At 38.2% G+C, this 20,512-nt stretch overlaps 1 protein-coding gene across 1 annotated transcript in view; it reads right to left on the bottom strand.

Annotated features, from left to right (window-relative positions):
- Positions 1-15,126: 15,126 nt before the first annotated feature.
- EDAR (ectodysplasin A receptor) overlaps positions 15,127-20,512 on the bottom strand; it is a 32,802-nt gene continuing 27,416 nt past the window's right edge. Inside the window, exon 11 of the mRNA XM_004691386.1 lies at positions 15,127-15,449. Coding sequence (XP_004691443.1) covers positions 15,127-15,449 — 323 coding nt within the window. The remainder of the gene's footprint in view (positions 15,450-20,512) is intronic.

The raw sequence follows: 20,512 nt of genomic DNA, 5'->3' as shown, positions 1-20,512 counted from the left end.
GTCTCTGGTCTATGGTTGTTCATTATTTTTGTTATTTTCTCGCCTGGTCCATTATACTCCTGCTATGAGTGAAAGATATTTAATTTTTTTTAATTAAAGCTTGATAAAAGCAAAATAGAGGAAAAGAATACTGCTGAGGAGAATGATAGGAAAAGAGACCTTCAAATTTTGATTCATGTTAGTGAATTCAGTAGGCCTCAATTCAGGCACAGGTGGTGTGGTTAAAAGCCCCTTTTATTAGGAACCTGTGGTAAAATAATACTTAATAAAAAAAAGGAGAAAGTGGAGGCCAGTTCCATCCAAGACAATGTTCTTGGCTGAAAAGCAAGATAAACACATCACAGCTGTCCTTGTAGGTCCCCACTGGGCGAGCAGGGACCAGAGGACCTCTCCTGGCAAGAACTCAGCTGCAACTACAACTGAGATCTGCAAGCAGGGGCCACTTGGCCTTTTTTCCTTTCAAAAGCCAGGCAGCCTGAGCCCAGGCTTGCCACCTCTGGGCACAGGCACAGGAATGGTTTGGTGCTGCCAAATCAAACTTCCTCATCTGAAGAACCTTGGCTCTAGGGCCAGGTGTTTCAACTCTTCTCCCACTCCCTCTGCACAGAGATTTTTGGAATTTCCCTGTCTATAGAATGAGAACAGCCACACTGACATTATTCCTTAGGAACTAATGGAAATACTGCCATTAAAAAAACAGAGATGTTCAATTTTTATTTAGCTGGTGTAGTTTACTGATGAGATAACCTCTAGCTTCCCTACCTCATCTCTCTGTGAGTGCTGAAGATGAAGTTGCATGTGAAGAAATGACACACTGATGGATGTTTTTATTGTTTTGGAAACAAATTTTTTAAAATTATATATATTTTAAAAATAGGCTTTCAGTCTCATTGTGAGCTTTGTCTACAATGAAAAGAACAAAACTCATAGGTCCTCAAGCAGTTTTCTTTATGTAGATGTGTTTTGTCTAGCAGTTTAATAGTTAAAAGTGATCTCTACAAATCAGAAGATTGAACCACTACTGCATTTTTTGTGCAGATAGCCACCCTGTTAGCTTGGGGTAAATCCTCTGAGTGAAGGTGATTTGTTTATATCCAATATAGAATTCCTCCAACCCCATCTTGTTTTGTTAACTGAAGGGTTAAGTAGAGATGGATTTCTCATGAGTAATCAAATCAGAGTAGGGATATTTTAGTGAATGTACCCATTTGCCTAAATTCATATCCCCTTCTATCTCCCTCAGAAAATTCTGCATTTGTTGACAGCAAGTGATATACTGTGTCAAGATGTCCAACTTCCTAGCTTAATTTGCTGTTAAGATGTCTCTGTGAGTTACTCTGTGGTGAGGGCCACACTACCCACATTGTATGGCAAGGTTTTTTGTTTTGTTTTGTTTATGGCCATTTCCAAAGAAGTATGGTTTATTTTTGACCATCTCCAAGAAGCATAGCAATTGTCCAAATATACATTCAATATAAAATCAGTAATTACTTGATTGGATAGATTGGCTTCATAACAATAGCATTGCACACAGACTGGCATAGTACATTATAAAATAATTAATATTCCTCTGCTTGAGAGGGCTGGCACAAATCTAGGTCCCACAATAATGAGAGACATGTCATGGTCCAAGAATCCTTGGAACCAAAGGCTGTAATAATTTCCTGCTCAGTCCCCAATAAAAGATCTATAGTTTTTTTAAATTTATTTATGCATATAGAACTGGGGTATAGGCCAGAAGCTCAGGGATGGTGAGAGGATTCACCAGAGACAGAGTGGGAGCATAACAGGCAAACTGACCAAGTACACTGCTGAGAGGAGCAGCAGGCTGGTGTGGACCGCACCATGTGGATCACCTCTAGGGTGGGGATTGAACTCACGATGAAATGGCTTTAGCTTCTTAGTGCTGCACTTTAACACACTGTGCACCAGGGAGGGCACAAAAAGACCTATAGTTTTAAGTAACATAGTTTTGTTTTAAGCAATAGAATTATAAATAATAAGTTTTCCTACTCTTTCCTTTAACTTTCACCACCATCTCTTTCCACATAGAAAAGTTTTTTTAGATAAGATTAATAGGATAATAATTAGCGACCATAAAGAAAGAAATTTCCCCCTAATTCTTATGTTAGCTATATAGAGACTAGGGTGACAGAACAATTGCAGAAAGAGTGATTAATAGAAGCTCCTTTTATAGATCAAAAAAGGGTTTTTATCCTTAGGGGCAGGGAAATGTCAGTGCACTCGGCGTTAGTGTTTTTCTGACTCCTAATTCCTTAACATCAGATTCTGTACCTTTAAGATGTATGTTCATTGAGATATTAACAAAATGATTGCTTAAGTTGTAATAGCCAACTGATCACCATAGAAACATTTTGTATATTATTAACTAATCACCATAGGGCTATTTTGTTTGATAACTGATCACTATAGGAATATTTTATTAATGACTGATTACTATAGGAACATCCTGTGTATCAGTTGTACTTTTTATTAATGTATGATTAATATTACAGTCTCAATAAGAGATAAAAAAGTCACGAGCTGTTGTTAAGAAAAATGTGATGATTGTTAAGCTTTCTGTTTTATGCATTCACTGATGTAATCCCACCACTTGCTTGTAATGTATAAAGACCTGTTGGGACAATTGGCAGAAGATGCTTTCACCCTAAACAGGTGTCTGCATCTCTTCATTTTTGTACCTCATCTTTTCTCCTTTTTTTCTCTCTCTCTCTTTCCTTCACTGATGCTGTCCTTTCCTAAGGGAGGCCCTCACTACCTCAGCTGAAGCTGGTCTTCAGCAACTCTGGTACGAAATGATGTGGAAGTTGGCTGGTGAGGCTTCCAGTAGCAATACTAAGAGTGGCTGCCTGCCCTGCCTAGATCATGGCTGCTACACTTTATACATGAAGATAATGAGAGTTTATGGAAAATGATATAGATATTTATCAAGAGTTAAAAATATAAATAACCACATGATCCCACTATTCCACTAAAAGCACTCCCATGTTCATTACAGCATTGTTGACAATAGCCAAGAGTTGCAGACTCAATTGAAATACCTGTCAACATATAAATAAATAATGAAGATATGGTAAATATACACAATGGAATACTAAATCAGCTATGAAAAAAAAAAAAAGATGAAATTGCACCATTTTGCAACAATGGAACTAGAGGGCAGTGTTTTAAATAAAATGAGTAAGATTGAAAGAGATAAACACTAGATGATTTCACTCATATGAAAAATAAGAAAAAATGAACAAATTAAAACAAAAATTTACAGAGCATAAGGGCAAAATTGTGGTTACAAAGCATGGATGGAAATGTGGAGTTGGTAAATCAGGTAAAATGGCAATGGACGGAACCCAGGTTGTGGGTGGTGGACATAATGTAATATATACAGCTGTTGACTTAAAAAACTGTACACCTGAACATTTTATAATGTTATAAACTAATGTTAATTCAGTAGAAATAAAAGGAGTGGGAGCCTAAATCCTTGCTGGTCTGGTGCTACTTTGCCTCCCCCAGGCTGCCTGTTACTTGGGAAAAGAAAGATGGAGACGGAAAGAAGGGAGAAGCTTCTTTCATAGCTGAGTAGTATTCCATTGTATATATATACCACATCTTCTTTATCTATTTATTTATTGACATTTCAGTTGACTCCAACTCTTGGCTATTGACAACAATGCTGCATTGAACATAGGAGAATAAACCTCAATTTCTATAGTAAAGCCCACCTTCTGCTATAGGTGGCTAGCCAGTAACAATCCCAGTACAGAGAAGCATGCCTAGAATGCCAGGTTTGTTTATTCTGAACTTCAGAAATAGGTTCACAGTCAACTGATCTACATCAGGAATATAACAAAGAAATTTGTGCAAGAAGCTTATCTATTCCTTCCCTTTGGCTTGCTGTGTCATGATGGTCATCTCCCTTTGAATCATAAGCCCTGCTACCAACCTACCTTTAGACCTGACTGGACTTCCTCAGCAGAAAGAGACTTAGTAGCAGGTCAGAGCAAGGGAGAGTTGGGATGGACTATTTACTTCCACAGTTATCCTTGTAGCACAACTTCACTGGTTACATCCCTTAGCGAGTGGCCACTGCTCACATAAGTGGCCTCCTTTTTTACACATCTCACCATCAGAGTTCTGGAAACTGACCCCTGCTCTACTTCTTTGCATCTTAAAGTGGTAATAAGCAGCCTGGAAATGCATTTGTGGCTCGACACCCTCTTTACATATTGGTGACTGACCTTTCATAAAACTCTTCTTACCTGGCCTTGACTTGTGTCCTGGGGCCTCTGACAGATATATCGACTGAAGCACAGGGAAGCCAGCACAACATTGATGGTGTACTGCTTCTCCCTTGGTGATGTTCAGTCCTGTGAGCCTGTAGATAGAGGAATGCCTGAACCAGTGTTAGTTAATGTGTCATTAGTCTTTCAACAGCAATTTGTATTTTGCTATAAGATAGTTGTTTTGCTCTAAAACTCACACTGACTTTTTCCTTTCCATGTATAAGGCAACTAAATACTTTTTCTACCTTCCTTCTCACAGTCTGTGATCTCCTGTCCCCTTCCTTCCCATGGCCTTCCTGGCTGAGCAGCTTTCCTATATCCAGAAACTGGTATGGGCAGGCAACTTGCCACCATCCACAAAAGGTACACATCCATTTCACCTATTTTTTTCCCTAATCTGGACTAAAATTCTCATTTGGACTTCAGTGACAAAATCATATTAATAATGTTTAGATTTAAGAATATAGGAAGTCACCTTTATCTCTAGTGTTAGTGTATTAAATATTTTCTTATATGAGCTCTAAGAATCTATTACTGGCCCTCCCTGGAGGCGCAGCAGGTTAAAGCACAGCACTGAGAAGCTAAAGCCACTTCCACATGAGTTCAATTCCCGCCTGCCCCAGAGGTGACCACATGGCGCGACAAACCTCTCCTGACCCGCCCACTGCTCCCCTCAGCAGTGTACTTCGTTGATCTGCCTGTTCTGCTCCCCACTCTGTCTATGGCGAATCCTCTCACCACCCCTGAACCTCTGGCCTGTACCCCAGTTCTGTATGCACAAATAAATAAATCTTAAAAAAAAAAAAGAATCTATTATCCTTTTTCACTATGGCTCCAATGCTTTTTAAAATATATAATTTATTTATTCATATATATTTTACATCATTGTTCATTTTTAAATAATGTTTGCTTTCTTTTCTCAGATGTAGCCCCAATGAAATTCCCACCAACAATTCATCCATGCACCAGCTCCATAGGCTATTGCTATTCCCAATCTCATTCTGATGCCTTTCCTTCTCCCTCCCCTGGAAAATGTCTGTAATTTATAGTTGTCTGTTTATTTTTTGTTTATTCCTTAATCCTCTATATTCCTCCTATTGGTGAAACTATCTGGTATTATTTTCTTTCCTTCTGACTTATTTCACTGAGCATAATCCTTTTCGGCTCCATCCATGTTGCTGTGAATGGCATGATTTTTTCTTTTTGATTGCTGAATAGTATTCCATTGTATATATACCACATCTTCTTGATCCAGTCATCTATTTTGGGGCATTTGTATTGATTCCACATCTTACCTATTATAAATAGTGCTGCAATAAACATAGGGATGCAAGTATTCTTTCGTATTAAAGATTTTGTGTCCTTTGGATCTATCCCTAGGAGTGGAATTGCTGGGTCATATAATAGCTCCATTTGTAGTAGACTGAGGAACCTCATACAGCTTTCCATAGTGGTTGGACCAGTTTACATTTCCACCAGCAGTGTAGGAGAGTTCCCTTTTCTCTACTTCCTCACCAATATTTCTTGTTGCTAGTTTCTTTAGTATGTGCCATTCTCACTGGTGTTAGGTGGACTCTCATTGTGGTTTTGATTTGCATTTCCTTTATTTCATGTGATATTGAATATATTTTCATATGCCTATTGGTCATTTGCATTTCTTCTTTAGAACAGTGTCTTTGTAGCTCTTCTGCCCATTTTTTTTAAAGATTTATTTATTTATTCATACAGAACTGGGGTACAGGCCAGAGATGTGGAGGGTGAGAGGATTCACCAGGGACAGAGTGGGGAGCAGAACAGGCAGGTTGGCGAAGTTTCTTGTTTCATTATGGGGGCCTGTATTGCTATATGTTTTTCTCTTATAACTGCTTTTAATGTGTTCCATAAGTTTTGGAGAGTTGTGTACTTATTATCATTCTTTTCAAAGTATTGCTTAATTCTTCTTTGATTTCCTCATTGGCCAAATGATCCTCCAATAGTGTGGATTTCAATCTCCATGAGGTAGGAGGGTTTCTTGCCTTCTTCTCATGGTTTGTTTCTAATTTGATTTCTCCATTGTCAGAGAAGATAGTTGGTATCATTTCAATCTTAGTATATCTATTGATATTTGTGTTGTGTCTCAGTATGTGATCTATCTTTGAGAATGATCCATGTGGATTTGAGAAAAATGTGTACTCAGATTTTTTGGATGCAATGTTCTCTAGATGTCTGTAAGGACTATGTGTCTATGTTCTTGTTTAGATCCTTAGTTTCCTTGCTTGTTGAGAGCAATGTGTTGTAATCTCCTACTACATATGTGTTTTTTCTAATATATGTTCATAAGTGATAATAATTTCCTGATATATTTTGGTGCTCCTTCATTTGGTAAGTATATGTTAATGAGTGTTATGTCTTCATGCTATATTGCCTCCTTAATCATAATGTAGTGGCTTTATGTCTCTTTTAACCTTCTTTGGTTTGAAGTTTATTTATCTGATGTAAGTATAGCTGTTCCTGCCTTTTTTTTTTTTTTTGTTCATTTGCTTGTAGGATTGTTTTCCATTTACTTTCTCCTTGAGTCTGGTGCCTTAGACCACTTGGCCATCCTGACACTCGTTTTCCATTTACTTTCAATCTATTTTTACCTCTCATGGTTAATGTGTTTTCTGGAGACAGCAACAGATTGGATTCTGTTTTTAATCCAGGCTGCAACTCTGTGTCTTTTTATTGATGAGTTTAAACCATTTACATTTAGTATTATTATTGATACATTCACATCTCTATTTGCCATTTTGTTTGTCTTTTTGTGATTTTGTTCTTTGTTTTGAGCTGGTCTTGTTCATCCCTCTGTTGGCTTTGGCTTAAGGGCTTCTTGTAGACTTTTTTGGAGTAGGGGTTTAGGTGTAACAAAATTATGAAGTTTCTGTTTGAGAATGCCCTTATTTTTTCTTCATAGAGGAGTAGAACTTTGCAGGATAAAGTACTCTTGGCTGGCATTTGATATCTTAGAGTTTGTTGAATATGTCCCTTCACTCTCTTCTTGAGAAATCTGATGTTAGGCTGGTTGGTTTTCCTTTTAGGTCATTTGTTTCTTCCCTCTTGTCAACTTTATTATTTTTTCCTTGTCTTGGATTCTTGGAAATTTTACTATTATGTGTCTAAATTTATTCTCCTTTTATTGTGGAAGTTTGGTGTTCTTCTCTTTCTTCTTTATACTTGGGATGTTATCTTCAGTTTCCTCTGTGACTATTTTCTCAAACTTTTGGTCTTTTTCCTTACCTTCTGAGAGACCTAGAACTCTTATATTTCCTTTCATCATGATGTCAGGTAACTCTCAAAGTGTTTATCATTTTTTTTCCTTTTTATTTCTCTTTCTTTTTCTGGTTTGATTATTTTTATTTCTGTGTCTTCTAAAGTACTGCTTTGTTCTTCCATTTCATTAATTCTGTTTTCATTGCTTTTCCCCAAAATTCTTTATTTCCTCCAGTAAGCTTATAATCATCTGCATTCCTTTTATTTCCCTTGTTAAGTTCTCATTTTTGCCCTTCCGTTCATTGATTATTTGTCTCATGTTTTTTTTTTTCCTTTTCATCTTCTTTATGTTTGTTAATCATGATGGTTCTAAATTCTCTATCTGACAGGAAGAGAAGTTCTTCCAGGTCATTGTTGAGTTCTGGTGAGTGATATTTTTGTGCTGTGTTTTTCCCCTGTGGGCTTGCTTGAGTATTTTGTATTTTTCCTTCACCCTGTTACTTGTTTTCTAATGAGTTCTATGCATTGAGACACTGTGTTGCTGGTATTGGCTGGTATTTCTTCTAGGTGCTCCTTCTGTGATTCTGGGGACTGGTAGTCAGACCTGATCTGGCTGTAATGCGACAATACTTTACAAGGGTGATGAGTACCATATCTGGTGACTCCCTCCCTCTGTATTTCCACTGTTGTATGAGGGGATAGTGGGATTCCTAGTTTCTGTTGTGGTTGGGGGATGCATACTCTTGTTTTTGGTGGTGGTCCCACAGTTGCCTGGCTTTGTCAGGGGTTGCTGTATGCTCCTGTTGGCCCACCCCAGGCTGGTATCCAACTCAGATGAGATACTGTGCATTAGTAGCAATGGCTCTGATGCTTCCCATCTTCTAGCCTAGGATGATGAAGTTATTGAGAGGTATTTTTGCCAAGTCTGGTGCTTGGTAGATGAGCTATTTGGAAAACTCATCCCCACCAGGATGTGTTTAAGCTAAATCGTGAATCCACTTATGTATCTGGGAGCTTGAATTTATAAGGAAAGATTTAGTGAGAATTAAGTAAGTTTAGTTTGGATTAGTTGTAGATACACAGGCTTTAAAATGGTACTCTAAAAGGGAGGGTCAGAACCTTGGAATAAGTTAGACAAACAAAGATTTTTAATTTGGATTAAGAGCTTCCTAGAAGGAGAGATAATCTTGCTGAATGGTCAGTACCAGCGTGTTGGAACAGGGTGGAGGTGGCTAACAGCTGTCAAGGAGCAGCAGTTTGGCCTCCAGTCCCGAGACCTAGGTCATATAAAGGAAGAATTGCAGTGATAACCATAGCACGTAATGTGGTGAAGACTGGGAAATTCCTTTCTAGTAGTTGATTTTTCCTGGTTCAGCATAAAGAAGGAGTGGTAACATTAGCTAATTACCAGATAAAACTAAAAAAAAACCTTCATGTTATTGCAATTTTAGATGGTGAGTTGAAGCAAGTAACCCTATTCCCCTGAATATGTGCTCTCCCCTTTGGGTATCATCAACTTTTAAGTTTTCTGTGACTTCATATTACATTTGACAAACAGGGTCCATTGGAATCACCCTTTTCCAATGAACTGCTTTTCCTATTGTGTATGTATGAATGTATGCTCATGTAACCATTCCTTTCCTCTTTTATTTGACATTAAGAACCATGAGTTGTTGATGGAATTAAAGAATACTCACTGCATGCTCAATTCTCACAGAGGTCACATCCTTGTAATTGGGTCCAAGCCCCCACAGAACTTGAGAGGGGTTACATTTTAAAAGCTCTAACATCAAATGGACTTTGGATAATTTTCTGAAGAGGGAGCTCTGGAGCAGTTGTTTTAGAATAGGATGGGTGAAGCTAAAACCTGTGCTAGGGACAGTAGGTTGGCTTCATATCCTCAGAGACCAGGCCATATTGCTAAAAATAATCTCTGTGATTCAAAAGAGAGCAGAACAACAGAGGTAAACAGGTTTTTTTTAAAGTGTTTATGGAGTGTTTACTGAAGTGTTTACCAAATAAAGGCCTTCAGGCATCTTTTACTTGAACTCAAAGATATAATGCAGTGTTTGTGTTTGATGTATTGTAGTTTTGAAATACTCTCTTTTATCTGTATTGCATGTTAAATTTTGAATTGAAGATAAGTTGACAGATGTTTGCTTTGTTCTTAGACATCAACATCATTTACAATTAGTTATCTGTGATGTTCAGGCAGATCATTTTTAAAACCAGTTCATCCAGGGCTGAAGCCAGACTGCAGGACAGAGCAACTCTGAGACCACACATGTTCATTCAGTGAACTAAGGTACTGATTTCTCTCCTCTCATCCTGCACAGTCACTGCAGGGCAGGGACATTGGGCTCTTCCATGTTCATAGGCTCAGGGTGGACAGCTTGTGGTCAGTTGCATTTCTTGGGTTAGACTGACTTGCTCTTTTCTTTCCTACACTGATACTTTTCTTAGCAATTATCATCAACTTTCCTACTGGAATTCCAGTTAGAAAACTTTTTGCAGCTAACTTATCAATTCCTATACTCTTTGAAATTAGACAATAATGTTATGAGAACTAACATTTATTGAAACTTACTATATGCACATGGAATATTTTGTTTATTAATTTATTTCTCATAATAATACTTTTTTTTTTTAAGATTTATCTATTTATCCATACAGAACTGAGGTATAGGCCAGAGGTGCATGGGCGGTGAGAAGATTGACCCGAGACAGAGAGGGGAGGATAATAGACAGATTGATGAAGTACACTGCTGAGGGGAGAGGCAGGTGAGACAGGAGAGGTCTGCTGTGTCATGTGGATCACCTCCGGGGCTAGGGATTGAACTCGCAGTGAAGTGGCTGTGGCTAGCTGGCAGTGCTGTGCTTTAACCTGTTGAGCTAATAGAGATGGCCTTTATAATAATTCTAAGAAAAATATACTATTATAACCAATTTGGGGCAAGAAAACTGAAGCAGAGAGAAATTATTTAAACTCTATTTAACAGAGTACTAGCAGGCAGAATAGATACATTTTCTCTAAGAGAAGCAGTTATTCTGTGTAAGTGATGCTGATCAGCACTGGAGACATAAGAAAAGACTATGAATAATCTTGTTGAACTGGAGCCACAAGGGGACAAAGTTTACTCTCAAGAAAACCATTTACAACCTTTTCTTTTCATTTTCACCTTTTGCTTATCTTTCTACTGATTTTTTAAGATGAAGTACCTAGAAAACATCAACTCCTTACAAGGTATGGCACCAGACATGTAGGTAAGACTCTTCCAAACCTCCAAGGTAGCTTTTTGATACAAGCAATGTTTGCAGTAGTTCCACATCTGCAACACACATGGGAAAATAGAGCTTGACATTAGCTCTAACAACAAAAGGCAAGATGCATTTGAAGAGCCACAACACATTGAGTAAAACAACAACAAAAAAATCCAATGTAAATGTTGGTTCTACACAAAGCAATAAATCAGTTTAACTTCTAAAGATGTCCTCATGCTGAAGTAAACTAGAAATTTTTTAAGAAGTCTGAACAGGCCCTCCCTGGTGGCACAGTGGATTGGGGCACAGCACTGAGAAGCTTAAGCCACTTCCACATGAGTTCAATCCCCGCCTGCCCCGGAGGTGACCACATGGCACGGCAGACCTCTCCTGGCCCGCCCGCTGCTCCCCTCAGCAGTGTACTTTGTCGATCTGCCTGTTCTGCTCCCTGCTCTGTCTCTGGTGAATCCTCTCATCCTCCGCGTCTCTGGCCTGTACCCCAGTTCTGTACAAATAAATAAATAAATCTTTAAAAAAAAAAAAAAAGAAGTCTGAACAAAGTCCTGAATATGTCTCCTGATTCAAATTAGTGGGCTCATGTGACTGCCACACTCCCCAAGGCTCCCAAGAAAGATGTGGAAGAGCTTGGATGCCTATCAGAGGGATGGCAACCTTCTCTGAAGCCTTGTCACTGACACCTTCAGCCAGCTCATCTCCTTTCTCTCATAGTCCCTAGCAGGGAGCAGATGGTGCTCATTTCCTATTTTATCTACACCTTAAAATAGACTCTGCTAGCAGAGAGACAGAAGGAGCCAAGAAAGCAAGCAGACTAGAACTGAGAAGAGGCAAGGAAACAGATTCTCTTGTCAGGGTTTCACAAGTAACACAAACCTGCTGAAACCTTTGGACTTTGATTTTAGGATTTCTGACATTTGGAATTGTAAGATCATAAATTTGTGTTACTTCAAACCACTAGGTATATGAAATTTTGTTATAGCAGTCACAGGAAGTTAATATACTTGTAGATGTTTGCATTTTCTGCCTTATATATATTTTTTGCCTTTCTCAATGCAGCTCCTTCTACAGATTGGGTGAGGTTCTATCTGCCTGATCTTCACTCTGGGTTGACTATGGGACTTCTTTGACTAATAGAATGAGCTGGAAGGGATGGTGTGCTGGTTCTGAAAGAGGCCTGAGGAAATTTTCTGTTTCTGCCTACTTTTGTCACTACCAAGATGAGGCATGCCTGGTCTAAGGAACATGGCTCTTTTTACCTCCCACTGCCAGGCTCTGCAGCCACCACCTGCAGTTTTGTTTTTATCCCAGGTTCATTACCCATGTATGATACTGTGTTATTGTAAGACAGTGCTTAAGAGCATGATCATGGGGCACACATACCTACACATATGGATATTTGGGGAGAGAAACCAGAGATCATGGGCACTGGAAGAATTGCCAAAAATTTGTTGCCTAAAATTAGGTTGCAGCCTGCCGCCTGCCTGCTGATCTGCCTGTGCATTCAGTCCCTTCCTTCAGCATTAAAGGCATGTCCCATGTACTCAGGCTCCACGGTTCTTTTTCCATTTGCCTTAATCAACATCGAACCAGCTGGCCTGAGGTCCTTACACAATACCTAGACAGGCAATGAGGAAGAGCTACCCTAGGTAAAGTATCCCAGTAGAGAGAGGCCTTAGCTGAGGCCAACAGAGCCCAATCTAGACCATTTGACAATCCTAACCCTTAGCTATAAAATGTTGTAAGTCACTGAATTTTGTGCTGCTTGTAATGTTTGTTTCTGCTGAGTAGTTAACATTTTAAGCAATTTTTATCTGGCTGGTCCTAATCTATACTTCATCACATTAGTTACTACAAAATGTACTAACTAAGAAAAAAGCAATCAAACCATTCTCATTCACTTATCTTCCCAACCTATCCTACCCCACCCCTGTGAACACATACAAGAGCTTACATTGTAGTAGTTTGTAGATGTCCTTTTCATTTGTTTATTGAAATTGCAAAATATAATAAGTTATATATACAGAATTAGACAAAAGTATTGACAATTAGGATTTCATTGGGTGAGTGGGGAGGGGGGTTCACAGCTCTAGCCCAGGTGTTTTCAAAATGTGTTTAAGTATAACAAAATGACAAACAGGGAGGGTGGTTCTAGCTTTGGGTCAGTGATAATCTTTAGATCTCATTGATTAAATTCCATAATGTTGGTTAAATCTCATCAGAATAATGCTTCCTGGGGTTTCCAAATAAGTAAATGACAAAAAATAAATAAATAATTTTTAAAAAATTAGTAAAAGACAAAGGGATGTGTAACTCAGTAAGGACTATCTCCCTAAACACAGCAGGTAGAGAGTAATGAAGCCTAGTGCAAAGTTGGCTGGGTTGGCTCCAGATTTCCAATAGTGTGAAATGAAGCCCCTAGAAGTGTCCCCTCTGCTTCTTTGCTGAAAAGCTCTAAGGAAGCTGAAGCTGCTGTCCTGGAACTCATTTGCATCACATGTGACATGTGCAGCCTAATAAAGGCGAGACTCTCATCATCATTATTGCAATGCAGGGGAAAGGGGCAGAATAGCATCTTAAAAAGAAATTAAAGGATAATTAAGGTTTATCTTGGAGGACTTAGCTTGCAGAATATACCAAGAAAGTTCTGAAAAACAGCAGCAAAAAGACAAAATAAGTGATGATATTAAATATTCAGGACCTATTGTGATCCTATCACAGTATATTCTACATTCATTGGTGGGAAATTGCTTGTTGGCTTTAAACATATTATTGATTTCCTTCCCCCAGAGCATTTGCTCAGTCATGCAATTTTAAAGGTATCACTTTGTAAGTCAGAGGCTAGTTTTAATTCAGTCACAACCACAAATAGACCTGTCATTAGGGAGCACAGCATGAACTCTCAATTAGCCTCCCACCTTGAGCCCTGCCCTGGCTTCCGAGCTCTAACAACTGCAGGTATGGTTTGCCAAGAACAATGCCAGTTCATTAAATAACTTTATCTCTAAATGTATGCCACATTATTGCAGTTACAATGAAAACCTCCCAAATCTGAATTTTTCTGTTTTTATTGCCAGTTTACATGATATCTCACATCATTTTCTGTTCGATGGAGAATCTAAAAGACCTGGCATTTCCCATAGCACCCTCTTTAATTCACCTGAATTTTACTTTTCCTGATTAGAATCACAGGATCATCTCTCATTTGCAGAAGAGAAACTGAGTCCTAGGGAAAGAGAAGAAAATGGCCCAAGTAGGCACAGTGAGAACAGGGTCCCAGAATCCCAAACTCAATTCTCAGCTCTGCAGGGTCCATGTGCACCAACTGGCTCAGAAGATGCAGTGATAGTCCCATACCCTGAGGCTCATGCCTACCTACATCTCAGGCATTCTAAAAATCTAGTCATCATTTCCATTTCTAAGTAGAGTTGAACACTCAATTCAATTTGAAACAAAAACACCTTGACAGACAATGATCGTTGCTTGTGGCCTTGGGTATCACTTCTCCTAAAAGTGTCAAATCTGACCAAAGATGAGATTGGTGGGCAATTCATGTGTAATATAAGACTGCTGGGTTTCCAAGTCTAAGACTTAAAGGAGGTTGCCTACCACAAACCCTCCTTGATAAGACACACATACAACTTGCATATCTGTTGACAGAGTAAGCCATAGAAGGAGCCCTTCTATCAGTGACTGAAGGCTGTAGGGATACAGTAACCACAAGAATAAGCACATTATCCTAAGAAGTCATGAATGCTATTAACAGACTTGTGCCAAACTTGAAACAATATGTGGGTGAGATGCCTGCCTTTTGTAGCCATTTCACTGAACCGCTCTCTTCATGAGGATTTTCTTCTTCATCACCACAGTGGGAAGCCACCTTCCTCTCTTAGAATATTCATTACATTTTCTTAGCCTTTCTTCAGATAGCTTGAGGCATATCAATAAAGACATGTCTTCTGTCCCTCACTGACTAGCAAACTCTTTTAAGATAGGGTAAGAGTCTTCATTTCCCTCTTTTCCACATCCTGGTTCATGTAAGAATCCATGAACCTCTTCAATGAGTTTGTGGCTGACTGGCTTTGAATAAATATTCATTCTGCCTAGTGAGGTAAAGTGGGTAACTGAGAGTATCCCAGCTTTAATCTGTTATCTTTGACTAGATCAGAAAACAGGCCTATTTCCTCTTAGTCCCTGGAACAGCTAAGGTACCCTGGTGACATAGCAGGAAAGGCTTTTGTCTGTTGGCTGAGTCACAGCAGCAGGCTGCTGTCAGATGGTTCTTGGTGTGTCCCAGGAGAAGAATTCACCAGTACACTCCTCAAGATGCAGTGGCTGGTTGGGAGGCTGGTGGCACAGCCCCAGCCCACTCCAATATGTCCGCACACAAGGACTCCACAGCGTCCAGCCGCTCTATCTGCACCAGTCTGGTGAGCAGTTCTGGAATGCTGTACCCAGCTGTGCTAATGCGGTCAAAGAGTTGCATGCCGTCTGTCATGCCCCCGATCTCATCCCTCTTCAACCCGAAGCTCTCAGCAAGATGGCGCCATGTTTTCACTATGGCCTTTTCAGAATTGTATGTGGAGCTCAGCATCCGGCTAGTCTTCTCTAGACAATCAAATGGCAGCTCCGTAGGACTGAGACCTGTGGAAACAAAGGGCCATGGTTGGATATCACAACCAGCAATCTGCAGAAACTCAGCAACATTAAAGATTATTTTTGAAAATGATGATAAAATAAAATAGATGCAGAAATACACACATCAAATGCAGGACTTTGTCAGACACATATGAAGCCTCTTCATGTACCTAATCTTCATAGTAATCTCTTACATGTAGAAAGTAACAGGCACATCAACTATTAGTGTACTCTTCTCCAGACCACTTTTAAGAGGCCCAAAAACATTCAATATAGGTTACCTGGGTAATCCTGTATTACGTGGAATCAAAGGGACAGTTTCATGTCCTTTTAGGGGGGCAATGGTCACCTTTATGAAAGGTGTTCTCAAAGACTGCATAAAACTGGTATGATCTGTCCAAGTCATTGTCTATTTCATGGTCTTATGGTTCTCAGCCCTAACTGTACATTAGACAACCTAAGAGCATTTTTAAAAACTGGTCTGTTTTTATTGATATATTTCTATTCTACATGGAATAGACATGTTTTCCCCTATTCTTCCTAATAAGCACAGCTAAAAACTGTTGGATATTATGTACAACACAAACAGAAGACGACTCTGGAAACTGGAAAGAAAAGACAGACAGACCAGCAGGGACCTTGGGACTAAAGAAATGGCACAGTGATAAGTTCCTGGGTTTTCCTTTGCCTCATTATCTGAGCAAAGAACTAAAGAGTCCAGAAGTCCAGAAATACCATAAACACAGGTGAAAATAGCCCCAACAAAAGCCTGTGTCTGTTAGGTAAAGTGTTAGGGGTGGGGGTGTGTGGTAGAAGTTTAACATGAAGAAAATGTTTTGACAATACTATTCCAGCCAAATAGCACAGAAAATAGTTTTGGCCAGAAAAGACTGAAAAGAAAGCCTAGACACCTACATTCATTGCACCATCCAGGTATATTAAGGAGCCTTTCTCATCAATAGCTGGTAAATTGCCTCCTCACCTCTGGTGGTGTTAATGAAGACAACTTGGAGAAATAGATTTTCATTATTCAACAATTAATGAAAAGGAGCTTCCATGGGGTCTCAAAGAAGATTGAGTGGGAACATGGACATCTATCTCCACCTGGTAATAATAAGGTGGCACCTTTTCTCTTGCCACATAAGTACAATAAGAAGGTTTTAATTAAGACCCAGGGTCTCTTAACATGACACAAAACTGTCTCAAATTCAATAGAAACCCACTCACCATGCCAAGCACCAGAAGTATCTCCTGTAAATACAAAGATAATTAACAGATGCCAAAACTGAGATGACAGAGGAACTAGAATTAACTGACAAAGACATTAAAGTACCTATCAAAAATGTTTCAACAAGTAATGATTGAAATAAATAAAAAAATAGAAAGACTTAGCAAATGTAAATAGAAAATGTAAATTTGGGCCAAATGGAAATGATAGAACTAAAATATACAATAATAGAAATTTAAAAATGCACTGACAGACTAAAGAGAAAGAGAGAATTGTAAGGTGGATAATGTAATAGACATTAACTGAAGAACAGAGAAAAAATAACGTAAGCTTTGGTTATCTTTGGGGCTATAAAAAAGGTAATGTATTTGTGACATGGAGTCTTAAAGGAAGAAAGAGGAAGAGACAGAAAGATTACTTAAAGAAATAATGGTTGACAGTTTAGTAAGGAGGCAGGTTATAAAAGCACCACACAAAAATCAAAGGTCTTCCTATACACAAACAACCAATCAGAAGAAGCAGAAATAAAAAAAAAAGTCCTTTTCAATTAAAACAAAAAGAATCAAATACCTGGGAGTCAACCTAACAAAAGAGGTAAAAGACCTATACAAAGAAAACTACAAAACACTGTTAAAAGAAATATAAAAAGACACCATGAAATGGAAAGACATCCCCTGCTCATGGATTAGAAGAATTAACATCATCAAAATGGCCATTCTACCAAAAGCAATATACAGATTTAATGCCATCCCAATAAAAGTCTCAATGACATTCTTCAAAGAAATAGAACAAATGTTGATGAGACTCATAAGGAACCACAAAAGACCTCGAATAGTCAAAACTTTCATGACTAAAAAGAAAGAGAATGGAGGTATCATAATCCCAAACTTCAAGCTATACTACAAAGCCATAATAATCAAAACTGCATGGTACTGGAACAAGAATGGACACACAGACCAGTACATTCAAATAGAAAATCCAGCTATAAACTCACAGGTTTATGGAAAACTAATCTTTGACAAAGGAGCAAAGAAAATACAATGGAACAAAGAAAGTTTGTTCAGCAAGTGGTGCTGGGAAAACTGGGAAGCTACATGCAAAATAATGAAACTAGATCACTACCTCACACCATGCACAAAAACCAACTTGAAGTGAATTAAAGACCTAGACATAAGAACAGAAACCATAAAATACCTGGAAGCAAAGATGGGCAAAAAACTACATGACATCCACCTCAGCAACATCTTTGAAGATACAGCACCCAACACAATGATTATAAAGGAAAGGATAAACAGACAGAACTACATCAAGTTAAAGAGCTTCTGTACAGCAAAAGAAACAGTACAAAAAACAGACAGACATCCCACTGACTGGGAAAATATTTTCTCACACAAAACTAGCAATAACAGATTGATCACAAAGATAAACAAAGAACTGATGAAACTCAACAAAAATAAACAACCCCATCAAAAAATGGGCAGGAGAGCTAAAAAGACAATTCTCCAAAGAAGAAATGCAGATGGCTAACAAGCATATGAAAAAATGTTCAACATCACTTATAATAAGGGAGATGCAAATTAAAACCACAGTGAGATACCACCTCACCTTAGTGAGAATGGCACATCTTCAAACAACTAGCAACAACAAATGTTGGCGAAGATGTGGAGAAATAGGAAATCTCCTGCACTGCTGGTGGGAATGCAAACTAGTACAACTACTATGGAAAACTATTTGGAGATTTCTCAAATTGCTAAAAATGGAGCTTCCATATGACCTGGCAATCCCACTCCTAGGTATCGTCCCAAAACACACAAAAACACTGATTCAAAAGATAACTGCACCCCCCATGTTTATTGCTGCTTTATTTACAATAGGAAAGACATGGAATCAACCCAAATGCCCAAAAGTAGATAAGTAGATTAAAAAGATGTGGTACATATACACTATGGAATATTACCCAGCAATAAAAAAGATTAACACATGCCTTTTGTAGCAACATGGATGGAACTGGAAGGAAAAATGCTTAATGAAATAAGCCAGAAATAAAAAGAAAAATACTGCATGGTTTCACTTATAGCAGGAGTGTAAGGGATCAGGAAAAAAAATATATAGTAATTATAATAAGGGAAAAAAGAACATCAACTAAAAGCTATAAACCAGAGACATTCTACAGGGGAGGAGAAAGGAACAAGATAAAAACTGGGGTAGGAAGAGCACATGGGACTGCAGTGATGGCATATGGGTGAAGTGGTGGGAAGTCCCATGGGGATTATAACTGAGATGAAAAAAATGTACAAATGAAGAAAAATGCAAGAAATATATATATATATATATATACATATATATATGTATATATATATATATATATATATATACATGTGTGTTTGTAAAACAAAAGATTTCTATACTTCATTCAACTAGCAAAACAACAAACACAGTAGACAATAGTAAGTTATGTATGTATAACACCATGAGAAACTACTAAAATGGTTACATAAAAGATGCACACAGTACTCATTAAATTCTTCACCCAAAGAACATCAAAATGAAAACTCTAAAATATATTCAAATGATCTGAAGAAAAGTGGGAAAAAGTCAACAAAAAATAAGGTACCAGTCTTAAACTCTAACATATCAATATGTATGTTAAATGATGTAAGTGGTTTGAATACCAATTAAAAGGCAAAACTTAACAGAGTAAATGTTTAAAATGACCCAATTACTATACAATTGTATACCATAAGAAATTCCATGTTAAGTATAGTTATATAGACAGACTGAAAGTAAAAGGATAGAAAAAATCATGTAATGCAAACTTTAATGAGGAAAGCAGAAATGGTTTTATCATCAGACAAAGTAGACTTTATTTGATATGATAAGTTGAAAAAAGGAAATTACCAGAAACAGAGAGGGACATTATATGATAAAAGCATCAATTCACTAAGAAGAAACAGCAATCCTAAATATGTATGCATAAACAACAGAGTGCTAAAATAATGTGGAGTAAAAACTGATAGAACAGAGAGAAGAGAGAAATCCTATAATTATAGTTGCAGGTTTCAATGCCTCCTCCTCAATAGTTAATAAGTAACTATCAGAAGGACATCAGCAATAATCCAGAAAAATTCAACATTAGCCAGTAGATTTCAACCAACATTTATAGTACATGCCATCCAACAACAGTCTCAATACACCAGCAGTGCTGCAAAATGGAAGCTTGCTGAATAGCCCAGACCTTAACCCTCAACAAAAGAATTTAAAACAACTGAAATTATACATAGAATGTATTCTCCTAATACAATGGAATCATACTATAAATCTATATTAATTTAGTTTATTACATTTATTCATTTTCCTACAGAATTAATGCATGCAAAATTAATGCATGCATTCTGTATTGTTCACACAGAAATACACTGTTTTCAGAAAGGTTTATTAGGTTCTTGTCAGTTCCCTGACTTTCCTTTTTAAAGAAAATTGGTTTGTATGGAGGGAGAGGTGGAGAGAGATGTGTTCTCTTCCCAGGAGGTTCTGGAGCCCTGCCTGCTATTCAGAAGGGCAAGCCACTGGAAGTCAGTTTTTGCTCAGTGTCTTACTCCTATTGTGAGGAGAACCACTGGCTTTGGGAATAACTGCACAGTACTGGCCCCCACTGCATTCTGGGAGCCCCTCTATTCAGCAGGCTTCGTGTTGTGAGATGGTTAGTGCATTTGTTGTGGTATGTGCTTCTAAAGTAATCCTTGGTCATAGAGGAAACCTCAAAGGCTATTTTTAAAAAAGATTTATTTATTTATGTATACAGAACTGGCGTACAGGCCAGAGGTGCAGGGGTGGTGAGAGG

Source organism: Condylura cristata, unplaced genomic scaffold (genome assembly GCF_000260355.1).
Source record: "Condylura cristata isolate star-nosed mole 26May11 unplaced genomic scaffold, ConCri1.0 scaffold00031, whole genome shotgun sequence".
Lineage (NCBI taxonomy): Eukaryota > Metazoa > Chordata > Mammalia > Eulipotyphla > Talpidae > Condylura > Condylura cristata.
Note: the sequence above shows the minus strand (reverse complement) of the source record. Positions and strands in the feature narration are given on the sequence as shown.